The sequence below is a fragment of the Bremia lactucae genome, linkage group LG2, assembly GCF_004359215.1.
Source record: "Bremia lactucae strain SF5 linkage group LG2, whole genome shotgun sequence".
In the NCBI taxonomy this organism is placed as follows: Eukaryota; Oomycota; class Peronosporomycetes; order Peronosporales; family Peronosporaceae; genus Bremia; species Bremia lactucae.
In genome coordinates, this window is record NC_090611.1 from 1878521 (window position 1) to 1901696 (window position 23176).

At 46.9% G+C, this 23176-nt stretch overlaps 1 protein-coding gene across 1 annotated transcript; it reads right to left on the minus strand.

Moving 5' to 3' along the window:
- Positions 1–4645: 4645 nt before the first annotated feature.
- Positions 4646–10150, minus strand: CCR75_003684 (uncharacterized protein; the record flags this gene model as incomplete). The annotated part of the gene is made up of 1 exon (XM_067961778.1): positions 4646–10150. One exon carries the CDS (start codon positions 10148–10150, stop codon positions 4646–4648), a length of 5505 nt encoding a protein of 1834 aa, XP_067822230.1.
- Between the last annotated feature and the right edge of the window lie 13026 nt (positions 10151–23176).

Consider the following 23176-nt stretch of genomic DNA (forward strand, 5'->3'; position numbering starts at 1 on the left):
GCGTTCGAGGCACACCTCCGTGCTGCGGCGGAATCCGTCACTCAGACTCAGGATGAGCTGAGGCATGAGCAGGCTCGGAGCGAGGCTCTTAACAAGACTGCTTGGTGCTCTCTCCTCGGCCGCATAAGCCGAGGCCCATTTGGATGGACCTGCCCAAGTTCGATGGAACTGCAGCGCTTGCGATTGTTTACTGGCTGTGAGTCGTGTAGCCATACGGTGTCGCGCAGCTCATCGAGGACGACAGCCGGATGGTGTCGTACGCCATGTCGCACCTGCGCGGTAAGGCCTCAGAGTGGGCTTACTGGGCGCTTATGGCGGACAGAAAAGCGTTCTCTACATGAGAGATCTTTAAGGAAAAGATTCGCGCCATGTACCAGCAGCCGAACAACGAAGTGTTGCTCCAGACGCGCTTCTTTGGGGCACGACAGGCGAAGCGATCTCTGCAAGAGTATGTGCAAGAGATGCGCTCGCTGTCGGCGTCCATAACCGTAGGTCCGATTCCGGAGCACATTAAGGTGCCCACGTTTATGAACGGACTACGGCATGGCCCATCGCGACAGGCCCTTTTCAGAAAGGTGCCGTCGACGATGGAAAAGGCAATCCAAATTGCCTTGTTGAGGAGCAATCCTACAACAGTGCCTCGGCGACAGCTTGGTATAAGCCGTCGGCCGAGAGGTCAGATGCCACTCCCATGGAATTGAGCAATGCACACGTTGTCTGTTACAAATGCGGCAACCGCGGCCATATGGTGGCTCGCTGCTATGCCAGGGTCCCTGCTGGGGCGAAGATGCCCAGCAAGAGCACTCCCTTCCCAAAGAGCGATGGCAGAACCAGCGTGCGAGACGCATGAATTCTGCATCGACCACTGCGGGGTCGGGAAATGCAGGAGCGCAGTAGGGGCGGGATGCCCTACTGACGCGGACTCTGAAAGCTACCCCTAAGTCCAGAGTTGTCGAACAAATGGGTAGCATAGTACCTGAGGTCTCGAAATTTCGGACCTCAACCATGCTGGTCTATAGCGCTCGAGTACGAGGCTACGACCAGGTGATGACTCTCCTAGTGGATTCTGGTGCATCGCAAAACTTTGTAAAGCTCGCGTCAGTAAGAAAGAGACCGGCGATGTATGAGTCGCTTTGCCAGGATGGCAAGCAAGAAAAGGCGACCGTTCGTTTAGCGAACGGCACGCTCGCTAAGTCTGAGAAAGTTGTCTGGGTCTGCTCGTACGCCATGTGTTCCTACGATGCATCCCAGCAAAGGTATCTCAGGGACTCCTATGACGCACTTTTGCGAATGGACGTTCAATTGAGCGTTCTTCAAAGTCTGCAACACAGCGTCTAAATGACGCTTGTGCGGCTCTATTGTGCTCAACTCGGGCCTACTCTGCACGAACACATAGTCAAAGTAATGGGTCGCATAGGCACGATGATGACGCATCACGTGAGCCATCACTCGGTTGAATGTCGCTGGTGCGTTTTTCAAACCTTGTGGCATCACAAGCCACTTCCAAAGCATACCGCTTGGGGTTCTTACAGCTATTTTGCTACATCGGACTCTCTCATGAGTACCTGATACTAGCCATCCCTTAAATTCAATGCGGAAAAGATAGTTGACTTTCTCATGGAGTTCAACAAAAACATCTTTCCGCGAATCCGCAATTTCGTCTTTGACGGCCCCAAACACCTCGTTCGAATGCCCGTCCTCTTTAATAGGAACTTATTCAAAGGTCATCCGTTTAGACATGCCTTTGATCGTCCTAATCTGTCAGGTATTCATTTTTCGAGTCACCACGACCATTGTCTGGGAAGCGGGTGCCGTTGCACTCCTGGCTAACGCACCCCTTCCAACCGCACCAGGCTCTAGGCACTGTGCCGGTTTATGCGACGCATGACTTCCTGTCAGCTCGCCGTCTACTGCCACAGGCTCTCGGCTCTGTGCAGGACATTCGGACGCATGACTACTTGTCATTGCCCTTTTCACTACCCCAGTCTCCACGAGCTGGGTAGGAATTGGTGACGTTTGACATCCCGTCAACGTACCCTCAACTGTGTTTGTTTGACACGACATCAGTTGCATAAGCCTCTCGCAGGAGCACACTTTTTCCAGTATCCTGCTTTGAGTTTGCAACGTGCGTGTACGCCAGTCTATCCATGGTTGATGTTTTGCCAACCATGGCATGCCTAGGATGAGGTCATGCGGACTCTCCATACCTAACACTGTGAGCTTTTCATTACGAGAGAAGTCACTAAAGCTGAAGGCAAGTTCTACCTGTAGGTAAAATCAGCAAAGGAATGGTCAATCCACGGCATGTGAAGGATTTGCGCCAATTCATAGGGCTCACTAATTACTTGCATTAAAAAAGCAAGAGTTATGTCAGCAAACTAAACCATTATCTGACCTCCCTAAAAAGGACGCAGAATGGGTTTGATTAAAAGAACGAGATGATGCGTTCACATCAGTGAAGCAATCTCTTGTAGAGGCACCGGTCTTGGCATTGCCAGACGCGGATAAGCTCTTTAGCGCCGACTGCGATGCAGGTAATTCTGCAATCGGCAGCGAGCTCATGCAGAAGGATGACGACGGCGATGACCGCGTCATCTCTTATCAGTCCCGGCTATAAAAGCCGCAGAACTGAATCACTTTCAATAATGTATGCTCCTGTCAAGTTTCGTGTGCACCTATTGGGCACCGAACCATTTGAGGTTTATACAGATCAAGCATCACTGCGGACCGCAATAAACTCACCGCACATCTTGCCTAGAATGGCAAGATGACTCACATTCTTCTCTGGATTTAATTTCAAAGCTGAATATAAGTCGGGTAAGTCGAATATCTTGGCTGACGCTTTATCGCGCAGACCAGACTTCGAGGTGAGACACCAGAAAAGTGTGTCAGGTGCTAAAGCACAATTTCAGCCGTCAACGCTGGCAGCCATGAAGGCATACCACGCGACGAGCTCATTGGCATCTGAAATAAAAGAGAGCTACAGTCAGGACGACCATTGTCGCCTGCTGTTGGATTACTTTGGTGGTCGAAAGGTTTCCCTTCGTTGCACCTGAAAGCTAATTTAAATTGCTTAAGCTACAGCGATGGCCTGTTATGACATTAGCTGTCACCTTGTGATCCCTTGAGAATCTATGTGCCTCTTGAGACAGATTTCAAGCTGATGATCCTTCACGAGCTCCATGATGCGCCATCTAGTGGGCATCTGGGCCGTAAAAGACATTCTTACGAGTGTCAGAGGTATTTTGGTGGCCACACTTATATAGATGGGTAGCCAACTATATTCGCTCTTGCGAACAGTGTCAGCGCATTAAGCCTGCACCGTCCAGCAGTGCGCCACTGAAGCCGCTACCGAATCCAACCAACAGTTGGAAGTCAGTAAGTCTGGACTTCATGTTTGGCATGCCGCCCGATCATAAGGGTCGGACAGGGCTAGTCGTCTTTGTAGACAGACTGAGCAAGATGGTGCATTTAGCACCATGAAAGGCATCGATCACAGGCAAGGAGGCAGCTCTTTTGTATCCCCTGTTTACCGACTACACGGGATGCTCGAGTCCATAGTATCGGACCGGGATCTACGTTTTACGTCTGGTTTTTGGCGACATGTGGAGCTGCTAGGTAGCAAGCTCCACATGTCGACCGCACATCATCCCCAGACCGATGGCCAAACAGAACGTGCCAATCGGGTCGTGGCGGATGTCTTACGCACGATGTCAACTCCAAAAGAATGGAGCAAACACATTACCCTTTGTGAAGTTCGCTATAATTAACAGTGTCCACGCCAGTACGGGTGAGACACCGTTTTATATTAACGGACTGCGCCATCCTCGGACGCCAGTCTCATTTGTGCGCAGCCCGAGGCTAAGTGGAAGAGGACCCCTCACTATGCCTGGTGCGAAAGAGGGACATAGTTTCGTCAATGTGACGATGAACCGCGAGAGTATCATCTCAAAGACAGAATTTCGCCGTAGTGACCCTGCCAGTTTAGCAGTGGTCAATAAATTTACGTCCTATGACCGACCTCTCGGCGGTATCATAGGCGAGTTTGATGCTAAAAGCGTGAGCGATCTCAACGCTTTGTGGATGAGCGACTAGCCATCACACGGAAAGTCCGTGGCGCGATGGCAAGCGCACAGGACAAGCAAAAAGAATATGCGGACCGAAATGGTCGCAGAAATAATGAACGCTTCCGAGTGGGTGAAAAATTACTATTGTGAGATCGCAAAGGCGCCCACCACAACTACCTCACTGCACGCAAGAGAAGACGGTCTAACCACTTCCTCGCTGTGCTAGGGTGTTTGCTTAAGTAGAGCTTGGCCGCATCAAGACGTGCCCGCCTACATGAAATGCGCAGTGCTTTCTTATCAGAAGCCACGACCTTACTATCAAAGCCTGCTTGTAACGAATTATATATATATAAACGACTTAGCCGTACCTTGTTTCGACCACTTCTAAATTATTGCAACGGCAACGTCCGTTCTGCAAAAAAAGTCTAAAGTGTATTTTTTGAAAAGTGAACGAGCTCTTCTCGATGTAAAATTTTACAATTTCATTATTTTTGTGCTTTACGAAAGTTTGCGCACGTTCTATGAATCCTTTCAAAGGAAATTATCATGAAACCAATTATATAGAAAGTTAGCCATACTTAAATCAAAAAGAGCTCTGGAAAGCATGCAGGTGTCTCTCCTTGACCCCGGAACACCTTATCCGTCTCCGTTATCGCTAAGCGTTGCCACTTGCACTGCTGCGCGTTCGCTTTACTCTCCATCATAAAAATATTATCATCCGACAGCGCCAACAAGTCGGTAACGCAGACTCGTTTGGCACCCACAGACGCATTTAATGCATCCGACAAAGCTGTGCGAACAGCATTGATAGTCAGAAGTACTGTTACCTTTAGCGCCATTTTACGTGGAAAAATTGCGTCTTGTGCTCCAACCTTGACGTGCAAGATTCCCCCCGCTGTTGCGTCTACGAGCAGCTGAATATTCGTATGGGTTCGAGCAGTAACCAACAGCATAATTGCGTAGTAACACATACTGGTCGGAGGTAGCAGCGTACAGTTTGTACACCACATTCTTGTTTCATCACCAGTGAAGAGACGATCAGCATAAACTGCCAACAGCTTAGGCTCTGGTGAACCTTTTTTCATCTGAGTCGTTAACGATCGGATCGGAAGCGAAAATAAGCTGCGACTGCCCGTGGATGCCTTGACATTATCCCTCTGCTGCTTCCACGACAGATTGCACGAGTTACTACCTGCAACACGGAACTTGAAACCCTGCTCGCGTTCGTGCGGACTGTGCCGTATGCTTAAATTTATAGGAAATTTCTCGCCACGAATATAATAAACCAGCGAGACTGGAAAGCTCATTCTTTCGACAGTATCCTTAGTAAACTCGCTAAAGCATTCTTTCTTGTCTTCTGTTTGGTGTCTCGGCGTGGCGTATGAATAGATGGACACAATATTCTTATCATGCGCGAGAGCAGCGAGTTCGTCCATAGGGTCGGCACTACCAGCTAATTGATTAAATAGAGTAGCTTTGTCTCGATTGGAAAGAATATTAAAATTTGCAGCGTCATCCTTATTAATCGTCAAATCAACGCGATCATTGCCTTCGAGGTCATCGTCGGCAAACTTAGAAGGCTTTTCTCTGGTGCTTCCGATTAAGTGCTCGCCATAATTTTGTATGATTAAGAAACGTAAAATGCACACTTCGTTTTGCTTGTGTGCGACAGCATCTTGGGCGTACGCAAGAAGCTCCTTGTCCATACGCTGGGAGCTTGCATACGCATCCAATTTGCTCAACATTATAATTGCCTTTGTATCAAGCAATTGCTTAAAATCTCCTGTTTTGCTCTTCGATAGGGCAACCAACCGCGCACATAGGTCAGAAATTAAAAAATTCAATGTCTGGAATCGACGAGCGGAGATACACATTTTACGGAACGTGCTATTCAGGCTACGCTTGACATCAACGCGCTGTTCACTCATCGTTTTCATGTAAAAGAGCCAGATTGATAAAGGTTCGCTCCACATTCCTCCATCTAACTCAAGTTTTGCTTGAAGATTCTTTTTCATTTCATTGACATACAGCTGCACCGATTGAACGTGGTAAAATGACGGCATGACAAACAAATCCGGCACAGATAGAATAGCCACCAATATGACAATATTAAAGAGTAGAGGCCACGATCCATTCGTACTAGTGACATCCTGGACCAAATACGTGCCCGTCATCAATAGCCGACAAAGCTCGAGACTCAGCGGCAAATGGCAAACGAACGAACCAAACTTCGTCAACCGAGAATGCTCCTCTTCAGTAGAGTCAATCGCATTGAACGCAGCCAGTAGCTTGTAGGCTCCATCAATATGCGAAAGGTCCGGAGCATCTAGGGCTTGTTGAAGAAGTATACTTGGAACTCCAAAGTCCTTAAGTTGTCCCTTCAATTGCAATACGATACGGTCTAGCGGTTTGCGCAACAGCTCAGGGGTATTGTAATCTGCCATGCACAAGTCACGGAATGCCTCTGTAAACAGGTGGAATGCCATACCAGGCATGACTCGACCAGCACGCCCGGCACGCTGTAGCGCAGAGGCACGAGAGCACCAAGTGTCTACTAAAACCTCAGCATGTGAACAACCCGCGTTTGGCATCTCAATCTGCTTTTCGATTGCGCAATTAATGACATGAGTTACATCCGGAATGGTCACACTGCTCTCAGCAATATTCGTCGCTAATATAATCTTTGTGGACTTCCCGCTCAGCAATTTAAAAGCCTCTTGCTGGTGTTCTAGCTCAATACCAGAGTGTAGAACCATTACTTGAACATTCTGACCTCTCGCCGCAAGAGGGCTCAGCGAGTCGTACAGAGCATTAATGCTTCCAATACCAGGAAGAAATATAAGAATGCATTGCGACTGTGGTCCGGCTTGATAGCTTTGGCCCTCGATCAGCAGAAGCACCATTTCTTGAATGAGAGTCATTTGTTTCTCGTGAATTTTTACGATGGCTTTTTTTGCCATTTGGCTGCTGGCTTTCAGCCGGCTTTGCGAGAGAACGTGGAACTGGTCCTTCATGAGCACTAACTCCTTTTGACGGCGTCGCCACAGGCCGGGAAACCAATCGGACAAAGTATCAAGATAAACATTTTCAACTGGATACCGCTTAGATCCAACAAAAAGAGGCTTTTTGCTTACTAAATTCGTTGATAGTGCCTTTTGAAGGTACTTAATCAGAACCTGTGCATCCATTGTGGCCGACATAATCACGAGACGAAGGTGAGAATGATCTTTCAGTTGAAGTTTTAGCAATAATAGAAGCAAATCCACATCCATACTGCGCTCGTGCACTTCGTCTAACACCAGGTGTGTTATCTTCATTAAAGCCTCTGGATCATGAATAATTCGCTCCACCATATAGCCTGTTGTAACATACGTGATTTTGGTCTCGCTAGAAATCATTTGCTTCTGACCAATGCGATATCCGATGACCTTTCCGACGATGCCATCCTCTTTAAATTCATTTCCTTCTCGCATCTTTGCCACGGTATTCGCCAATTCAATTGCAGCAATTCGTCTTGGCTGCGTCACGTAGATGTTAACAGGACGCTCGGAGGTAGCATTGCTGCGAGCCCAAGAATCGTACAAAAATTGGGGTACAGATGTACTTTTGCCACAGCCGGTTTCGCCTTGGATGATTGTCAATTGATTTGCTTTCACGTTCTTCAAAATTTCATCGCGATGGGCAAACACTGGCAACGTTTTCATTATTCCTTTGAGACTCACCGTCTTAGTTGACTCTTTTTTATTTTCCACGACGTACGCTGAACCATCGCGCACTGCGCTATCAGTACCAATACGCTTCGCCACAGAAGATGGCATCAATCCCTTTACAGATTGAGCATTGAACGCTGGAGCCGAGGCATTGAGATGGAAAGAGTCTTTTTTTGGTGACACCGGCAATCGAAAATTAAATAGCGAGGCAGGTGGCTGAGGTAGCGTAGCGGCAGGGGGTGCTTTAGCTGTTACTGGTAAGAGCTTGGGATTATTGGTGCTTGAAAGATTATATCCTTTACTCTGCATAGCATGTTCTAGTGCTGCAGACGCCGCACTTTTAGAATGCACGTTAATATGCACCACATCGACGGGGAGAAGAATTAATGCTTTCATACGCTGCATTGTCGCACAAACGTAAGTGAAATGAGACCTAAACGAATTTTTGTCCGTAATTTCGTCAAAAAGATCCGTTGCTTGGGCGACTTCCCTTCGAGATAGATTTTCGTTATTTTTTTGTGCAGAATTTTTCTCGCGCTGCATCAAGGTATGACACACTCGAATAAATACTTCACCCGAAAAATAGGTAGTACACTCCAACGAACTGCTTCCCAGAAGAGGGCGCAAATGATGCAACTGCTTTAGCGCTTCCAGAAAACTACTTACGACAGCGTAAATTTCCATATTCATACTTTGCTCGTCAAATTTTACCGAGTCTCGATCGGCCGGTTTTTGTTTTGATAGATCCACGGCCATGGAGATTAAGGATGACAGCAATAAAAGCTCTAAAAGTCGATCATCCAGCAAGCTTGAATGCTTTAAGTATAAGCGATCCTGTTTCCACAAAACTAGCAGCGCAAACACAATATTCTTTACCGCAATTCCTTGTTTGTCCTTTTTTCCTAGCATATTAGCTAATTGTCCTACTTTGGGGGTACCACCACTCGGATCTTCATACAAAAGGACAAACATCAATGAACTAAACATCAGTTCCACTCTATTAGCACTGCGTCCTTGAATCGGGATCGACAAAAAAGGATGAAGAAACTTTAACGGAGCAACCTGAACCTGTACACAATTTGTACCGGTCCACTCCTCGATCACCGATTTGCCTAACACTAAATAAGACAGACGTCGCGCTGGCGCGTGCATTCCATCAAGACATTTTTCATCGAAGCCAGGTATGGAGGCCAAGGCATCAAATCGATGGCTTAGCCCACACGCTTCTGTTTCCAAGATATCGATTGCCATGGGTGGATAATCATAGTGATCAATCAGCTTTTTGTACAGCTTTAGCTTCTTAGCGGGTAAGATAGACTCAATTTTCATTGGAAATTTTCTTGAAAAGGAAGCACCGTATCCGTAGAAACGGTAGATTTCAAACAGCGCTCGCAAAAAACCTGTTTTTTTCGTCTCAAGACATTTTAAAAATGGATTTTCTAGCATCGGCATGTGCTCACGAATCCATTCAGCCGCATCAGCTGGATACAGCGAGCCCTGTATTCTCTGCACTGGAAAATCAAATTCCGTGGCCATGTTGTAATCCGTGTCCAGCAACGATGTCAAATCATTGCCACATAAGATTGCCAAGTCCACCAGCTGCTCCACTTCAAGTCCAAGTGATGCTGCCACTAAATTAGGTGAAAAGACACGCGCTCGAACTTGCAGTTGCTGATCGTGCTCAATCCTTAGCTTTTCAAAAGGAATATATTTCACTCCGCTCATAATTAAAAAATCTGAATCTTCCGCCAACACTGCAAATGCTTCCCCTGACTGAACAAGATGACCTAGCTCTTCATCGGCTTCTCGAGTGGCTGTTTGAATCTTAATCCCGTGTTTTCTTAGTACTCCTCGCAATTTCTCTCGAGCGAACGGGAAACGACCGTTAGTCTGCAGCAACGTTTTAGCAATAATGCTGTTTCGCTGAAAGCTCCGCCGTGCTGTATTTTCCATCGAATTTTGAGCAATGACTCGACTGGACTCGTCACTTTCTAAACTAAGAGTCTCCTCGAGTTTCTGGGCTAGCTGCTTAATTTGTTCAGCTTTCTGTAGCGCGCGATCCGCTAGGCAATAGCCTTTACGATGATTATCGCCACCGAAACACAGCGGTGGGTCGGTAATGAAAATGAGACGAATCTTGCGTTCATACAAGCACTCAATCCATGCATCCACATATCGTTCGAGTCGCAAAGTGCATCCGCCCAAGAGCAGCCACGAGGACGATGCGGTGCTCTCTTTGAAAAGTTCTTTGCATAAATGGTAGAGATAACCCACAAAATCCACTGCTAGTGTTACATCATACAGATCCGGTACCTCGGCCGATGTCTTAGCTTCGTTCTGACGGCAATAGCTTGTCAGTCCGCGCACGCCCATGGTTCAATTTATTGAAACAATCTTTTTTATTTTCAAGTCAATTTCAAATCGTCCGCTTCCATACATAAGTTGATTTATCAAGAGAATTGATAAAAAGTAGGGAAACGTTAAAACGGCCCCCCCCCCCATTGCTGCTTCGGAGTTTCCAAGCCGGCACAAAACGATAAAAATATTGCAAAAAGAGGGTAGAAAAAGTAAAAAATAATTATATAATATTCATAAAAAAAAAGATTTTTTTAAAAGAAGGTTTTTTAAGAAAAATACCCCCCTCCGTCAATACACTCAACAATATGATCAAACATACCCAAACGATTGTAACGGGGTGTATCGTTACATGAAATTAACACTTAAAGATTGTTAATTAACATATTATCTGAAAGGTAAATAATATTTGGAGAATATTACTTTACATGTTAACATCTAAAAGCTTATCCAATGGTAGATAAAGACCATTATATCTACTTTCTCCGCGGTCCAGTCAGCGCTGGACGCGCGCAAAGAGAAAGACAGATAAGACTTTTAGTACATTTTTTGTATTATTTTATAGTTAAGTTAGTATTAAGTAGATAGACAAGAAGAACTTAATTATATTAATACAATTTTTAATTAATCCACTTTAAAGCAAGTGTTTTACAGAGAAGACTTCCTCTGCACGTACTAGTGTACGCGAAGTGATGTGAGGCACTACTCGCACTGAGGCAGAGCGAAGTGGACTTGTACTGAAGCATTACAAGTCGGCAGTGTCCCGTTACACAGATCTGACATACCATAACAATACATTTGCGACTATTCATGTTTAATGATCAATCATTGCTCGAAGACCACAAGATATCACCGACATATATAACTACTCAGGTGACGTATGGGACGTGGGCATTGATGTAGTACCCGTTGCGCACGAGGATTGTAGCGGAGCTACCTCGCTCCTAAAGTCAGAGGAAGACTTTCAGACTCAGAGAGTCACTTAGTTCTATTGAACTAATGGGTTTAACAACTAAGGGAGTCGTACAAGCTATCAAAGCTCAGGAATCCTAGTTCAAGGGATTCAGGGGTTCGTAGAACCAAGTGGCAATTAGTGCCCAAGAGAATATACCTTAGAAAGGCTTCTATCTCTTCCAGATCAATGCGGAAGCCTTAGAAAGGCACTTAACGCTTTAAGATCAAAAGGGGAACTGCACTTTATTAAATTACTTAAATCTAAAACCTTACCCTAGCTAATTTAAAATAGATTTTGCCGCCAGATTTATATCTGGCGGCGTCCACATTTCTTACCCATAATAAATGGGATTTAAGTAACTAACTATTTTACAATCAGATAAAAGGGTATTTTACCCATAAAGTAAATGTACCACAACAACGGTTCTCCAACCGATGTGTGCCCCCATTTCACCCTCCCCCATCAGACTGTTGACACCGAGTGACAACATTCGCTTCATTTCCTATTTGAGGTTGGACCTAAACAGCTAACTATTCGGTTGTGTTTTTCTTTCCTTTTGTCTCATGACAATCAAGCGTGAGTCACAGACTCTTAGCACCTTCCTCGACGACAAGGGAATGGTGGACTTTGAAAGTCACTCCCCATCAGAGGAGGAGGAGAAAGAACGTCGTTCTCTCACGCCTTTTCCTCCGGATGAACGTCGTCGGGCCCCGAATCCCTTCCCAGAACCTGGTGCCGCTGATGCCTTAACTGCATTGAGCAGGACACGGGACCCACGTTAGTGGGTCGTCTGCGAAGACACCCACCCAACCTCGCGCTAAGCACGCGCCGCGTTAATACGCCGGCAGCGTCCAATGCCTTAGTCGAAACGCCGACAGCTACTGCTGCTGTTGCGTTAACGGGGCTTAAGAATCCATCCCAATTTAACAGTGAGAATGTTGATCCGTCGCTTAATGTCGACACAATGAGTCAACACCGTTGCCGTCACCTCATAGTAGTGGTGGGGATATTGAGCTAATAAGGAAGGATGATGGCGCATTATTGCCCATTCAAACCTCTCTCATTGCTCATAACATGGAGACAGCAACATTTACTAATGCTGTCTCGTCGTATGCGCTGCATAGCGCAGCGACCATTAATGAGAGCGCTGCCCATAAAGGTGCAGCTACTTCTTCGTTGGGTAAAACCACAACGCCTTATGCTCATACCATTATCCATAATGGTTCTGCAATAGAGGATCCGGAGCCTAAAGCTCCGCCGACGACACATGAACGTGCTCAGTCGGTGTCACAAGCCAGTCGTTTTGAACGTGGCTATGTGACGGGTGGCCTATATATATCACTGATGCCCCCTCTACCGGAATGGCCTCGTTTAAACGGGCCAAGAGCGTCGCTCCTAGAGCGCGATCTTCTAGACGTACATAATTATTATGGCGTCTTTAATTCATGGAGGGCTCAGGGAAAATTGCTTGGGCGTATTTTTTCGAACCCGGTCGTGTTGCGTTCAAATGAAATGCCCGACGAATACGAGGCGGAATTTCTGCGCCGCATTCAGCCACATTCCGATGTGATGAAACAGCGGTCGCAACGAATTAATTTCGCCCCCTTGCGTGTGAAAGAAATCATGGGCGGTACTGTACCCCCTGTTTCTTCTCACAACGCTGCTTCTGCTTGTCCATTTGATACTAGCGAAGAGGCATCAGCTGGCCTTTTCATAGGCAGCCACCAAGCCGGGCACACCAATACGTAGGGTATCGATCGGTTCCCAAGAGTCGAAACTGTTCGGGTAACCTTTCCATTGGACGAGGATCTGACACCTTTGCATCACGGAGCGGTAGGCAAGCAACCTTACAACAAGGAAGCGTTGGATCCCACCCGCATCCATCAGTCGGGCGGCGCCAGATAGGAGTGGCGATCGTGCCCCAACTCGCGGCTACCTTACCTTCGTCCGTTCAGTCACAGGCGTAAAGCGCTGCTGAACGACGTATTGCGGATCTCGAAGGTCAAGTCTCGCGACTGACCTCGGATCTTTTTGATGTCTGAGCGAAGGCTCGTCAGCGTTAGGAACGCCTGAAGACTCGCTTGGACCTATTCGAGAGAATAGTGCTGAGGGATCGGCGTTACTTGCGTGTTGTCCCTCGCTCTCCGAGTCCTGTTCGTGGTGGAAGGATTCGGTCGGCTGATAGCTTTTCGCCTTCTCCGTCTTCCTCACCCGAACGACGCTTGACTCACAGTCGATGGATGACATTATTTCGGTAAAATACCGTTTCAGACGACCCACGTAAAATACGGGGTGCGTCTTCATATACGGGGGAAGGGTGAGCCTATAATTTAGGTCTCCAACCTCTTCTACCACCGTAAAGGGCCCAATGAAACGCGGCAACAACTTCGTAGTACCTCCAGGTAGTACAAAAATTGCATTCTTAGGTACGGTAACAGTACTTAATAGTACTCTTTCACCCACTCGAAAGCATTCATTATTTCTGCGACCAATAAGGTCCGCATATTCTTTTTGCTTGTCCTGTGCGCTTGCCATCGCGTCACAGACTTTTCGTGTGATGGCTAATCGCTCACCCACAAAGCGTTGAGCCTCGCTCACGCTTTTAGCATCAAACTCGCCTATGATACCGCCGAGAGCTCGGTCAAAAGGCGTAGATATTTTGACCACTGCTAAACTGGCAGGGTCACTACGGCGAATTTCTGTCTTTGAGATGATACCCTCATGGGTCATCGTCATATTGACGAAACTATGTCCCTCTTTCGCACCAGGCATAGTGAGGGGTCCTCTTCCACTAAGCCTCGGGCTGCGCACAAATGACACTGGCGTCCGAGGATGGCGCAGTCCGTTATTATAAGACGGTATCTCACCCGTACTGGCGTGGACACTGTTATTTATAGCGAACTCATATTTATAGCGAACTCATGTTTCAGACTAAAGTCCTCTTGTTCCGCTACAGAGATCGCATGATCAAGCGACTCTAGATCGAGCCGGAACAGGTGAGTCTTGACAAGACCTTTAATAACACAATAACCTGTGTTTGTTCATCTATCGGGTGGCTCACGATAGAACGTACTAGGCATTGTGTATGTTGGGCATAAGTGTGAATATCATGCTTGTCTACTTGGGCCCTGAATTTGGCATGTGGTGGCTCATAGGTTTGTCTGAGCCGGGTCATACGACCCAAACATAAATGGGTCGAAAGCTTGAGCCCTTAATCCCAAATTTGGCTCATTTGGCCAAGTAAGACATGCCAAATTTCACTTTCGTCGCACCATCATCGATGCGGCGAGCTTCAATGGTGTCGTCTTACTTGACGAACTATCGTAGAAGAGAGTCGCCTTCGTTTGTCTTAAATTCAGATATTTAGATCTTTAAGCTTTCGGGTCGACGCAAAAGCGTTGGCCCACTAGCAGCATGTAAATGCTGCGGTCTCAACAAGTCCAACTGTCAAGCACCTTGCTCTCTACACCTCTGTGTTTTGAGAGCCTCGCTGGTAAATCAAGGTTACTTTTTCTTCGGCCATGTCGAGTTATTGTTGTATGAACTCGGCTACAGCCGCATTTTTGTAGGGTGAACAACATGGCGCTAACAGTGGCCAGCCTACGGCCATATCATAACTTATATTTTCCTCTTATAGTAAATAGTTTTTATCATTTCTCGTATAGAAAATTATATTTATATAACGAGACATCCCGTTTCATAACGGTAGCAGATTTAGTATAAATTAGTTGACGTCGCAAGGCAGCCTGCGGGCATTGCTATGATATTGCCCTGTACATTAGCACTTTAAATGCATTAAAATATTAGCCATTGTGGGGAATTTACCAAAAGACTGATAAATATTTACTTTTTGGGAAACTTTAAACGACCCCCGGGATTACAAAATAAAATGACCCATTTAAAGCAGTGTTTCTTATTTAGTATAATTAAGCAAAGAACGTACAAGATTTTGTGCCTTACAAAATGTTCATTCTTTTTGTGTAAATGCGCACTTGGTAGCACTTATTGGTCCTTCCCACGACCCGCATCTCTGCGCGTGTATGTAAGGATAAGCCTCAACATCGATTGGGCTCATTTCCCCCACCACTTTGAACATCATCGGGAGGTGGCAGGACATATGGTGCAGGGACTTGGTGAACAAGCCCTGGCCAGGCTCCTGAGCAGTCCTCCTGAGCAACATGTTGCTCAGTTGGAGCGGTTTGAGGCATTCCTGCTCGGACAGCAGAGAGCCGCGTCCGTGGCACAGGGCCAATTCGCGGCGGAATTTGTCACTCAGATTCAGGATGAGCTGAGGCATGAGCAGGCTCGGAGCAAGGCTCTTAACAGGACTGTATGATGATCTCTGCTCGGCCGCATTAGCCGAGGCCCATTTGGATAAACCCGCCCAAGTTCGATGGAACTGCAGCGCTCCCGATTGTCCACTGGCTGTGAGCCGTGGAGCAATGCGGTGTCGCGCAGCTCATCGAGGACGACAGCCGGATGGTGTCGTACGCCATGTCGCACCTGCGCGGTAAGGCCTCCGAGTGAGCTTACTCGGCGCTTATGGCGGACGTCAAGGCATTCCCTACATGGACGATCTTTAAGACAAAGACTACTAGCCGCCGAACAACGAAGTGTTGTTTCAGGCGTGCTTCTTTGGAGCGTGACAAGCGAAGCGATCTCTGCAAGAGTATGTGCAATAGATGCGCTCGCTGTCGGCGTCCATTACCGTAGGTCCGATTTTGGAGCACATTAAAGTGCCCACGTTTATGAACGGACTACGACATGACCCATCGCGGCAGGCCTTTTTCAGAAAGGTCCCGTCGACAATGGAAGAGGCAATTCAAATTGCCTTGATTGAGGAGCAATCCAACAACAGAGCCTCGGAGACAGCTGGTATAAGCCGTCGGCCGAGAGGCCAGATGCTACTCCCATGGAGTTGGGCAATGTACACGTTGTCTGCTACAAATGCGGCAAGCGCGGCCATATGATGGCTCGCTGCTATGCCAGGGTCCCTGCTGGAGCAAAGACGCCCAGCAAGAGAACTCCCTTCCCAAAGAGCGATGGCAGAACCAGCGTGCGAGACGCATGAGTTCTGCATCGACCACTGAGGGGTCGGAAAATGCAGGAGCGCAGTAGGGGCGGGATGCCCTACTGACGCGGACTCTGAAAGCTACCCCTAAGTCCAGAGTTGTCGAACAAATGGGTAGCATAGTACCTGGGGTCTCGAAATTTCGGACCTCAACCATGCTGGTCTATAGCGCTCGAGTACGAGGCTACGACCAGGTGATGACCCTCCTAGTGGATTCTGGTGCATCGCAAAACTTTGTAAAACTCGCGGCGGTAAGAAAGAGACCGGCGATGTTTGAGTCGCTTTGCCAGGATGGCAAGCGAGAAAATGCGACCGTTCGTTTAGCGAACGGCACGCTTGTTAAGTCTAAGGGAGTTCAGGTAGAACTCGCCTTCAGCTTTAGTGACTTCTCTTGTAATGAAAAGTTCACAGTGCTAAGTATGGAGAGTCCGTAGGTGTTCGGGGCCGTCAATGACGAAGTTGCGGAGGCATCCTCAATTGAGGTGCCCCGGCAAGACTTTAAAACTGCCGAGGATATAGTTAATCTCCCGGAGATGTCGTGGGATCTGTTCCTTGCCGAACTAAAGAAAAGAAAGATTAACAAATAGTCACACCAGTTCCGAAGAGAACTTGGTGAACTGTTGCTCGTCGTTCACAGCGGACGAGAGCGTCCTAGAAACGGACAAAAATAAACGGTTTGCTGCTCAAGGCTGGGATGCCTTGAGAGACAGTCCTTTCTTTGAGGTTCCGTGGAAACATCGCGATGTGTTCTTAGAAGAAGTGCCGAGCCGCCTACCAGCAGATAGGGGCATCGGGCACGGATAGACCTCGAACCTGGTACCAAGTATTGTGTGACTAGGCAATGGCCGTTGCCGAAAGAACAAACGATATATCGATGGGTTCTTCAACAAGCGAGCCAAGGCGGGACATGTCCGTGAGAGCAAATCGCCTCACTGCAGCCCGACCTTTTGTGTGCGTAAAGCCACAGGTGGATGGCGCGTGGTTCTTGCTTCCAAAAAGCTGAACACGGCTACCGCGCACGGTGCAAACGCCAATCCCGCGGAAAGATGTCTTGTTGAATTCCATGGGAAAGTCAACAATCTTTTCCGCGTTGAATTTGAGGGATGGCTAGTATCAGGTACTCATTAGAGGGTCCGATGTAGCAAAACAGCTGTAAGAACCCCAAAGCGGTATGCTTTGGGAGTGGCTTTTGATGCTACAAGTTTAAAAAAAACGCACCAGCGACATTCAACCGAGTGGTGGCTCACGTGATGCGTCAGCACCGTGCCTACGCGCCCCATTACTTTGACGATGTGCTCGTGCAGAGTAGGCCCGAGTTAAGCGCAATAGAGCCGCACAAGCGTCATTTAGACGCTGCGTTGCAGACTGAAGAACGCTCAATTGTACGTCAACTTGCAAAAGTGCGTCATAGGAGTCCCTGAGATACCTTTGCTGGGTTGTATTATAGGAACACATGGTGTACGAGCAGACCCAGACAAGTTAAAATCAGTAAAGGAATGGTCAACCCCACGGCATGTGAAGGATTTGCGCCAATTCGTAGGGCTCACTAATTACTTGCATAAAAATAGCAAGAATTATGTCAGCAAACTAAACCATTATCTGACCTCCTTAAAAGGACGCAGAATGGGTTTGGTTAAAAGAACGAGATGATGCGTTCACATCAGTGAAGCAATCTCTTGTAGAGGCACCGGTCTTGGCATTGCCAGACGCGGATAAGCTCTTTAGCGCCGTCTGCGATGCAGGTAATTCTGCAATCGGCAGCGAGCTCATGCAGAAGGATGACGACGGCGATGACCGCGTCATCTCTTATCAGTCCCGGCTATAAAAGCCGCAGAACTGAATCACTTTCAATAATGTATGCTCCTGTCAAGTTTCGTGTGCACCTATTGGGCACCGAACCATTTGAGGTTTATACAGATCACGCTTCACTGCGGACCGCAATAAACTCACCGCACATCTTGCCTAGAATGGCAAGATGGCTCACATTCTCCTCTGAATTTAATTTCAAAGCTGAATATAAGCCGGGTAAGTCGAATATCTTGGCTGACGCTTTATCGCGCAGACCAGACTTCGAGGTGAGACACCAGAAAAGTGTGTCAGGTGCTGAAACACAATTTCAGCCGTCAACGCTGGCAGCCATGAAGGCATACCACGCGACAAGCTCATTGGCATCTGAAATAAAAGAGAGCTACAGTCAGGACGACCATTGTCGCCTACTGTTGGATTACTTTGGTGGTCGAAAGGTTTCCCTTCGTCGCACCTGAAAGCTAATTTAAATTACTCAAGCTACAGCGATGGCCTGTTATGACATTAGCTGTCACCTTGTGATCCCTTGAGAATCTATGTGCCTCTTGACACAGATCTCAAGTTGATGATCCTTCACGAGCTCCATGATGCGCCATCTAGAAGGCATCTAGGCCGTGAAAGAAAGCCATTCTTACGAGTGTCAGAGGAATTTTGGTGGCCACACTTATATTGATGGGTGGCCAACTATATTCGCCCTTGCGAACAGTATTAGCGCATCAAGCCTGCACCGTCCAGCAGTGTGCCGCTTAAGCCGCTACCGATTCCAAATAACTGTTGGAAGTCAGTAAGTGTGGACTTCATGTTTGGCATGCCGCCCGATCATTAGGGTCGGACGGGGCTCGTCGTCTTTGTAGACAGACTGAGCAAATTGTGCAACATGCGCATATGCAACAGTAAAGAAACGTGTTGTTGGTAGTTAATACACGTTAAAGAGTACACAGTATGAAGATGATTTCATCGTACTTGATTCGGATGACAAATTTGGTGTCATTTCTTAAATACCATGGCTCAGAGAGTACGAGCCATGCATAAATTGCAGCATCAAGCCGTGACAATGCCTGCCTCTCGTTTATCATGTATCCATCTGACGAACATCTTGGAGCGTGCTTAAGCGTATGGATGTCCTACAAGCGAGTGCAATGGCTCACTTGCGGTATGGTCGTTAGCACGACTGAACACGACTGAACACGACCTCAGTGTGATTACCCATCACACAGTTGAGTTGGATCCCGATGGCTAAGCACAAGCACATGCACCTCGTAGGTCCACAATTGACATAGTCACCGACGGCTGTGCATAAGCTAAAGCACCGTCGAAGTTCGACTAATCTGATAGCGCCTCCGAAGTTAACTTCGGAGATAACCGAACTGCCAACGCTAGAACCGAAATAGTTCTTGCGTGATCTGCGTAGTGACAAAGTCAAGCAGACCTGCGTACTTGGCACAGTTGTCAACTACGCAGCCGATACTCGGTCGGCAATAGTATGTCCTGAGAACGAATGGATTCTCAGTATCTCATCGATTGACGAAAGTGTCCTCGATGAGAAGACTCGGATTGAACGCTTTACGTTCCAATCCTGGGAGTCTTTGAAGAAAAACCCTTTATATAAGATTAATTAGAATTTAAGGATGTCTTCTCTGAATCCGTATTGCGCGAGTTGCCTAAGGACAAAGGCACTCGACACTAAATCGACCTAATCCCAAGTTCGAAATACTGTGTCATGAACCAATGGCCATTGCCTACGTGATCAAGTAATAGGTTCGAAATACTGTGTCATGAAGCAATGGCCATTGCCTCGTGAACAAGTATTGCCAAACGCTTAGCAGCGAGCCATGTGAGGGAATCAACTTCCTCACATAGCTCTCCGACCCTCTATGTGCGTAAAGCAACAGGAGGATGGCGGATAGTGCATGCATTCAATAAAGTGAGCGCTACAACTGTACCGGCTCAAATGCCGATACCAAGTGAATACGTAATCATGCATGGTGTGCCAAAGAATACCATCTTTCTGTCAATGAATCTGAAATGGATTCTATCAGATACTGAAGCTAACTGAGACGTGGGCGTCATAGTTATAATGTCTCGTCATAGAATATGGCTACATTTCATGACATGGGTAGCGAGAATAAATGTGTCGAGACTCAAGCCGTGTGTCTTCAGGAAATGCCGCTGCTTAGCGAGAAAGAATGCATTTTTTCACGAAGGTCACCCAAGCGCAAGCAACGGCCAGCGAGTGGACTGTGCCAACCGACTTGACGACGCTGTCTGTAATGGACAAAAGTTGCCAAAATGTTACCCATTCCTTTTAAGTACACTTGGTGTACTTAAGGGGACGGTCAATCAATTAAATAAAGTAATTACATCCACCACTCGGGTGTGGTTCACATTTGTGACCAACCCTTGTGTATGTCATGCACATAGGTGCATTCACATTGAGAGGGATGACGCCTAGCGTCATCGGTTAGGTATATAGAAAGATGTGCTCGCAATTCATAATAGTCTTATCTATAGAGATGACATTTTTGACTGGCAAAAATAGGTATATTTAATACAACCAAATATAAATTAGTCTGAAAACTACTTCCTACTTGGTAAGTGCGCACGAGGAGCCGGATTACGCTCACGTGACGACACTTTACCAGAGTACTTAGTGGGTTGGGTAAGGTTGCTAAGGCGCCCACTACCGCTACCTCACTGCACGCAAGAGAAGCTGTGGGAGGGTGTGTGTCTAAGTAGAACTTCGCCGCATTAAGACGTGCACACCTTCCTTTTGCGTGAGCAGGAAATCCCGTTCACAGCAGTAAGCACCCCGAGCAGAATGCTATGGAAGTGGCTAGTTATTTCACAGGGGCTTAGTGTTGCCCCTCCAACAATCAGCAGATGTGTTACCAATCTGTTGAGATCGATGCGGGATTTTGCACCGAGTTGTTTTGATGACGTCTTCATTCATAGCAGAGCCATGAACGGAAAGTCGGACGTTGAAGGACATCGCACCCACGTCCAAAAGATTTTTACACTTATACGTAAGCATAAGTTGTATGCAAATTTCAAAATGTGAATATTCGCTGCAAGCGAAATACCACTTCTTGGGGGGTGCATCGTGGGTAAACACGAGGTACGCCCTGATCCGGAAAAGATCAAGGCGATCACCGACTGGCCTGTGCCAGTCGATGTAAAGGGACTTCGTATGTTCCTCGGCTTAGCGGCGTACTTACATAAGTACTCGCGCAATTATGCCGAAATGACAGTATATCCTTCTTCTTTGTTGTAGACAGTACATATTTCTTCTTTGTTGAACAAAAGTTTAAAGTGGTTATGGAACGCTGGTTGTCAGCGTTCCTTGAAGGTATCAAGTCAAGCTTGATGCAATCACCAATCCAGCCAATTTCGGATCAAGACAGACCTTTTCATCTAGTCTGTGACACGAGCGATCTTGCAATAGGCTGTGCATTAATGCAATATGGAATAGACGGCGCAGAGCGGTGCGTCTGTTATCAGTCGTGTTAACTCCAACCAGCTGAGCGCAATTACCCAGTGCATGACAAGGAACTCCTTCCCATGAAATATTCACTGGCTAAGTTTAGAGTCTAACTCTTGGGAGATAGACCATTCATTGTTTATACGGACCATGCGTCTTTACGCACGGCGGTAAATCGTCCACACCTCTAGCAAAATTGGCGATACAGTTGTCTTTCTTCGCGGATTATAACTTCTCCCCTTGAACATAAACTAGGACGACTTAACGTCGTCGCTGATGCCCATTTGCGCCGGCCCGATTTTGAGCCGGCTACACAAATCAACAGTGGGGATAAGCCGACTGTTGTAACTATCAGCAGTGAGCATGAGCCCAATGTTGTAACAATAGCTGTTCCGTCGTTAATATTACTTGACGACGTTAGAAGAGCCTATAAAGCAGATAAGGCTTTTAAAGATTTGATAGATCACCTTAAAATCCACCACAACAACCCTTAAAAGGATTGTCGAATCTGTTTCGTTTCTCAACAGATTGATAAACGTCACGCAATGGTTTACTGTATTACACAGCCATTGCTGGCGACGCACCTCGTGTCCTCATTCCCACCAATAGTGATTCACATTTGCACATCATGTATGAGTGTCAAGATGCACCAATAAGTGGACATCGTGGGTGTGAGAAGACTTATCTCACGATAAGTTGCAACTCCTATTGGCCACGCCAGATATTTGCAAGTACACACAGTTTCCAAAATTTGTCAACGGGTGAAGCCCAGTGCCTTACCCGTGCTCCGCTACAACCTCTACCTTTCCGGCAGAGTGTTGGAGTCCCTATTTTATGGACTTCTTTTCGGATTTCCCAAAGACGACCACAAGAATAAAGGTATTCTTGTGTTGTTTGACCGTTTTAGCAAAATGATGAATCTTGCTGCAGTCCTGGAGTCGATCACAGCCGGAGGCAATGCTCGTGTATTTATTGACACGATATCTCGACTATATCGGTTATCCCGTAAACTGGTCTCAGATTGAGACCCCCGGTTCACGGCGAAGTTTTGGCAATCTGTGTTCAATTCACTTGCAACACATCAACTTCTGACCATCCGGAAACAGATGGTCAGACAGAACGCGCAAATCGTATCCTCGAAGAAATACTTCGCGGATACGTCCACACATATACGAGCTGGATTGGATTCCATGCATCATAAAGTATACACCGTTTTTCGTGAACGCTAACGCCAACCACGATAACCCACCTTATTTGTGAGTGACTCTTACTCAAGGGTGAAATATTCGCTCGAGCAAAAGAACAATCTAGATCTTGCTCATCAGGTATTGACTCAACAGTCAATGCGAAGGATACCAGATTCAAGCAACATTGAACAGAACAAACTTAGTAATAGCGATTAGGCTATTGATGACTTTGATAACAGCGATGATGAAGCACTCAGCCTCGAAAACAATTATAGTAGGGAGAACAATGATGCTCTCGCCAAGATGAGAATGATATCACCGCAGTGCGCATTGACGCACTGAGAACAAAAACGAAACAGAGTCAGCGTGAGATTTCTTGCTGCCTTTAGAAGCAGTGGTCCGTTCCGCGCAGTATTCCATCGCTGATGAGGTGGATCGACAGAAACGGAACTCTGACAAAAATATAAGAGCAACCGGTTTTTTTTTTCAACTTAATGATCTTGTCCTACTGTGTACGGTAAATCTACCTAAACATGTAGTGACTAAT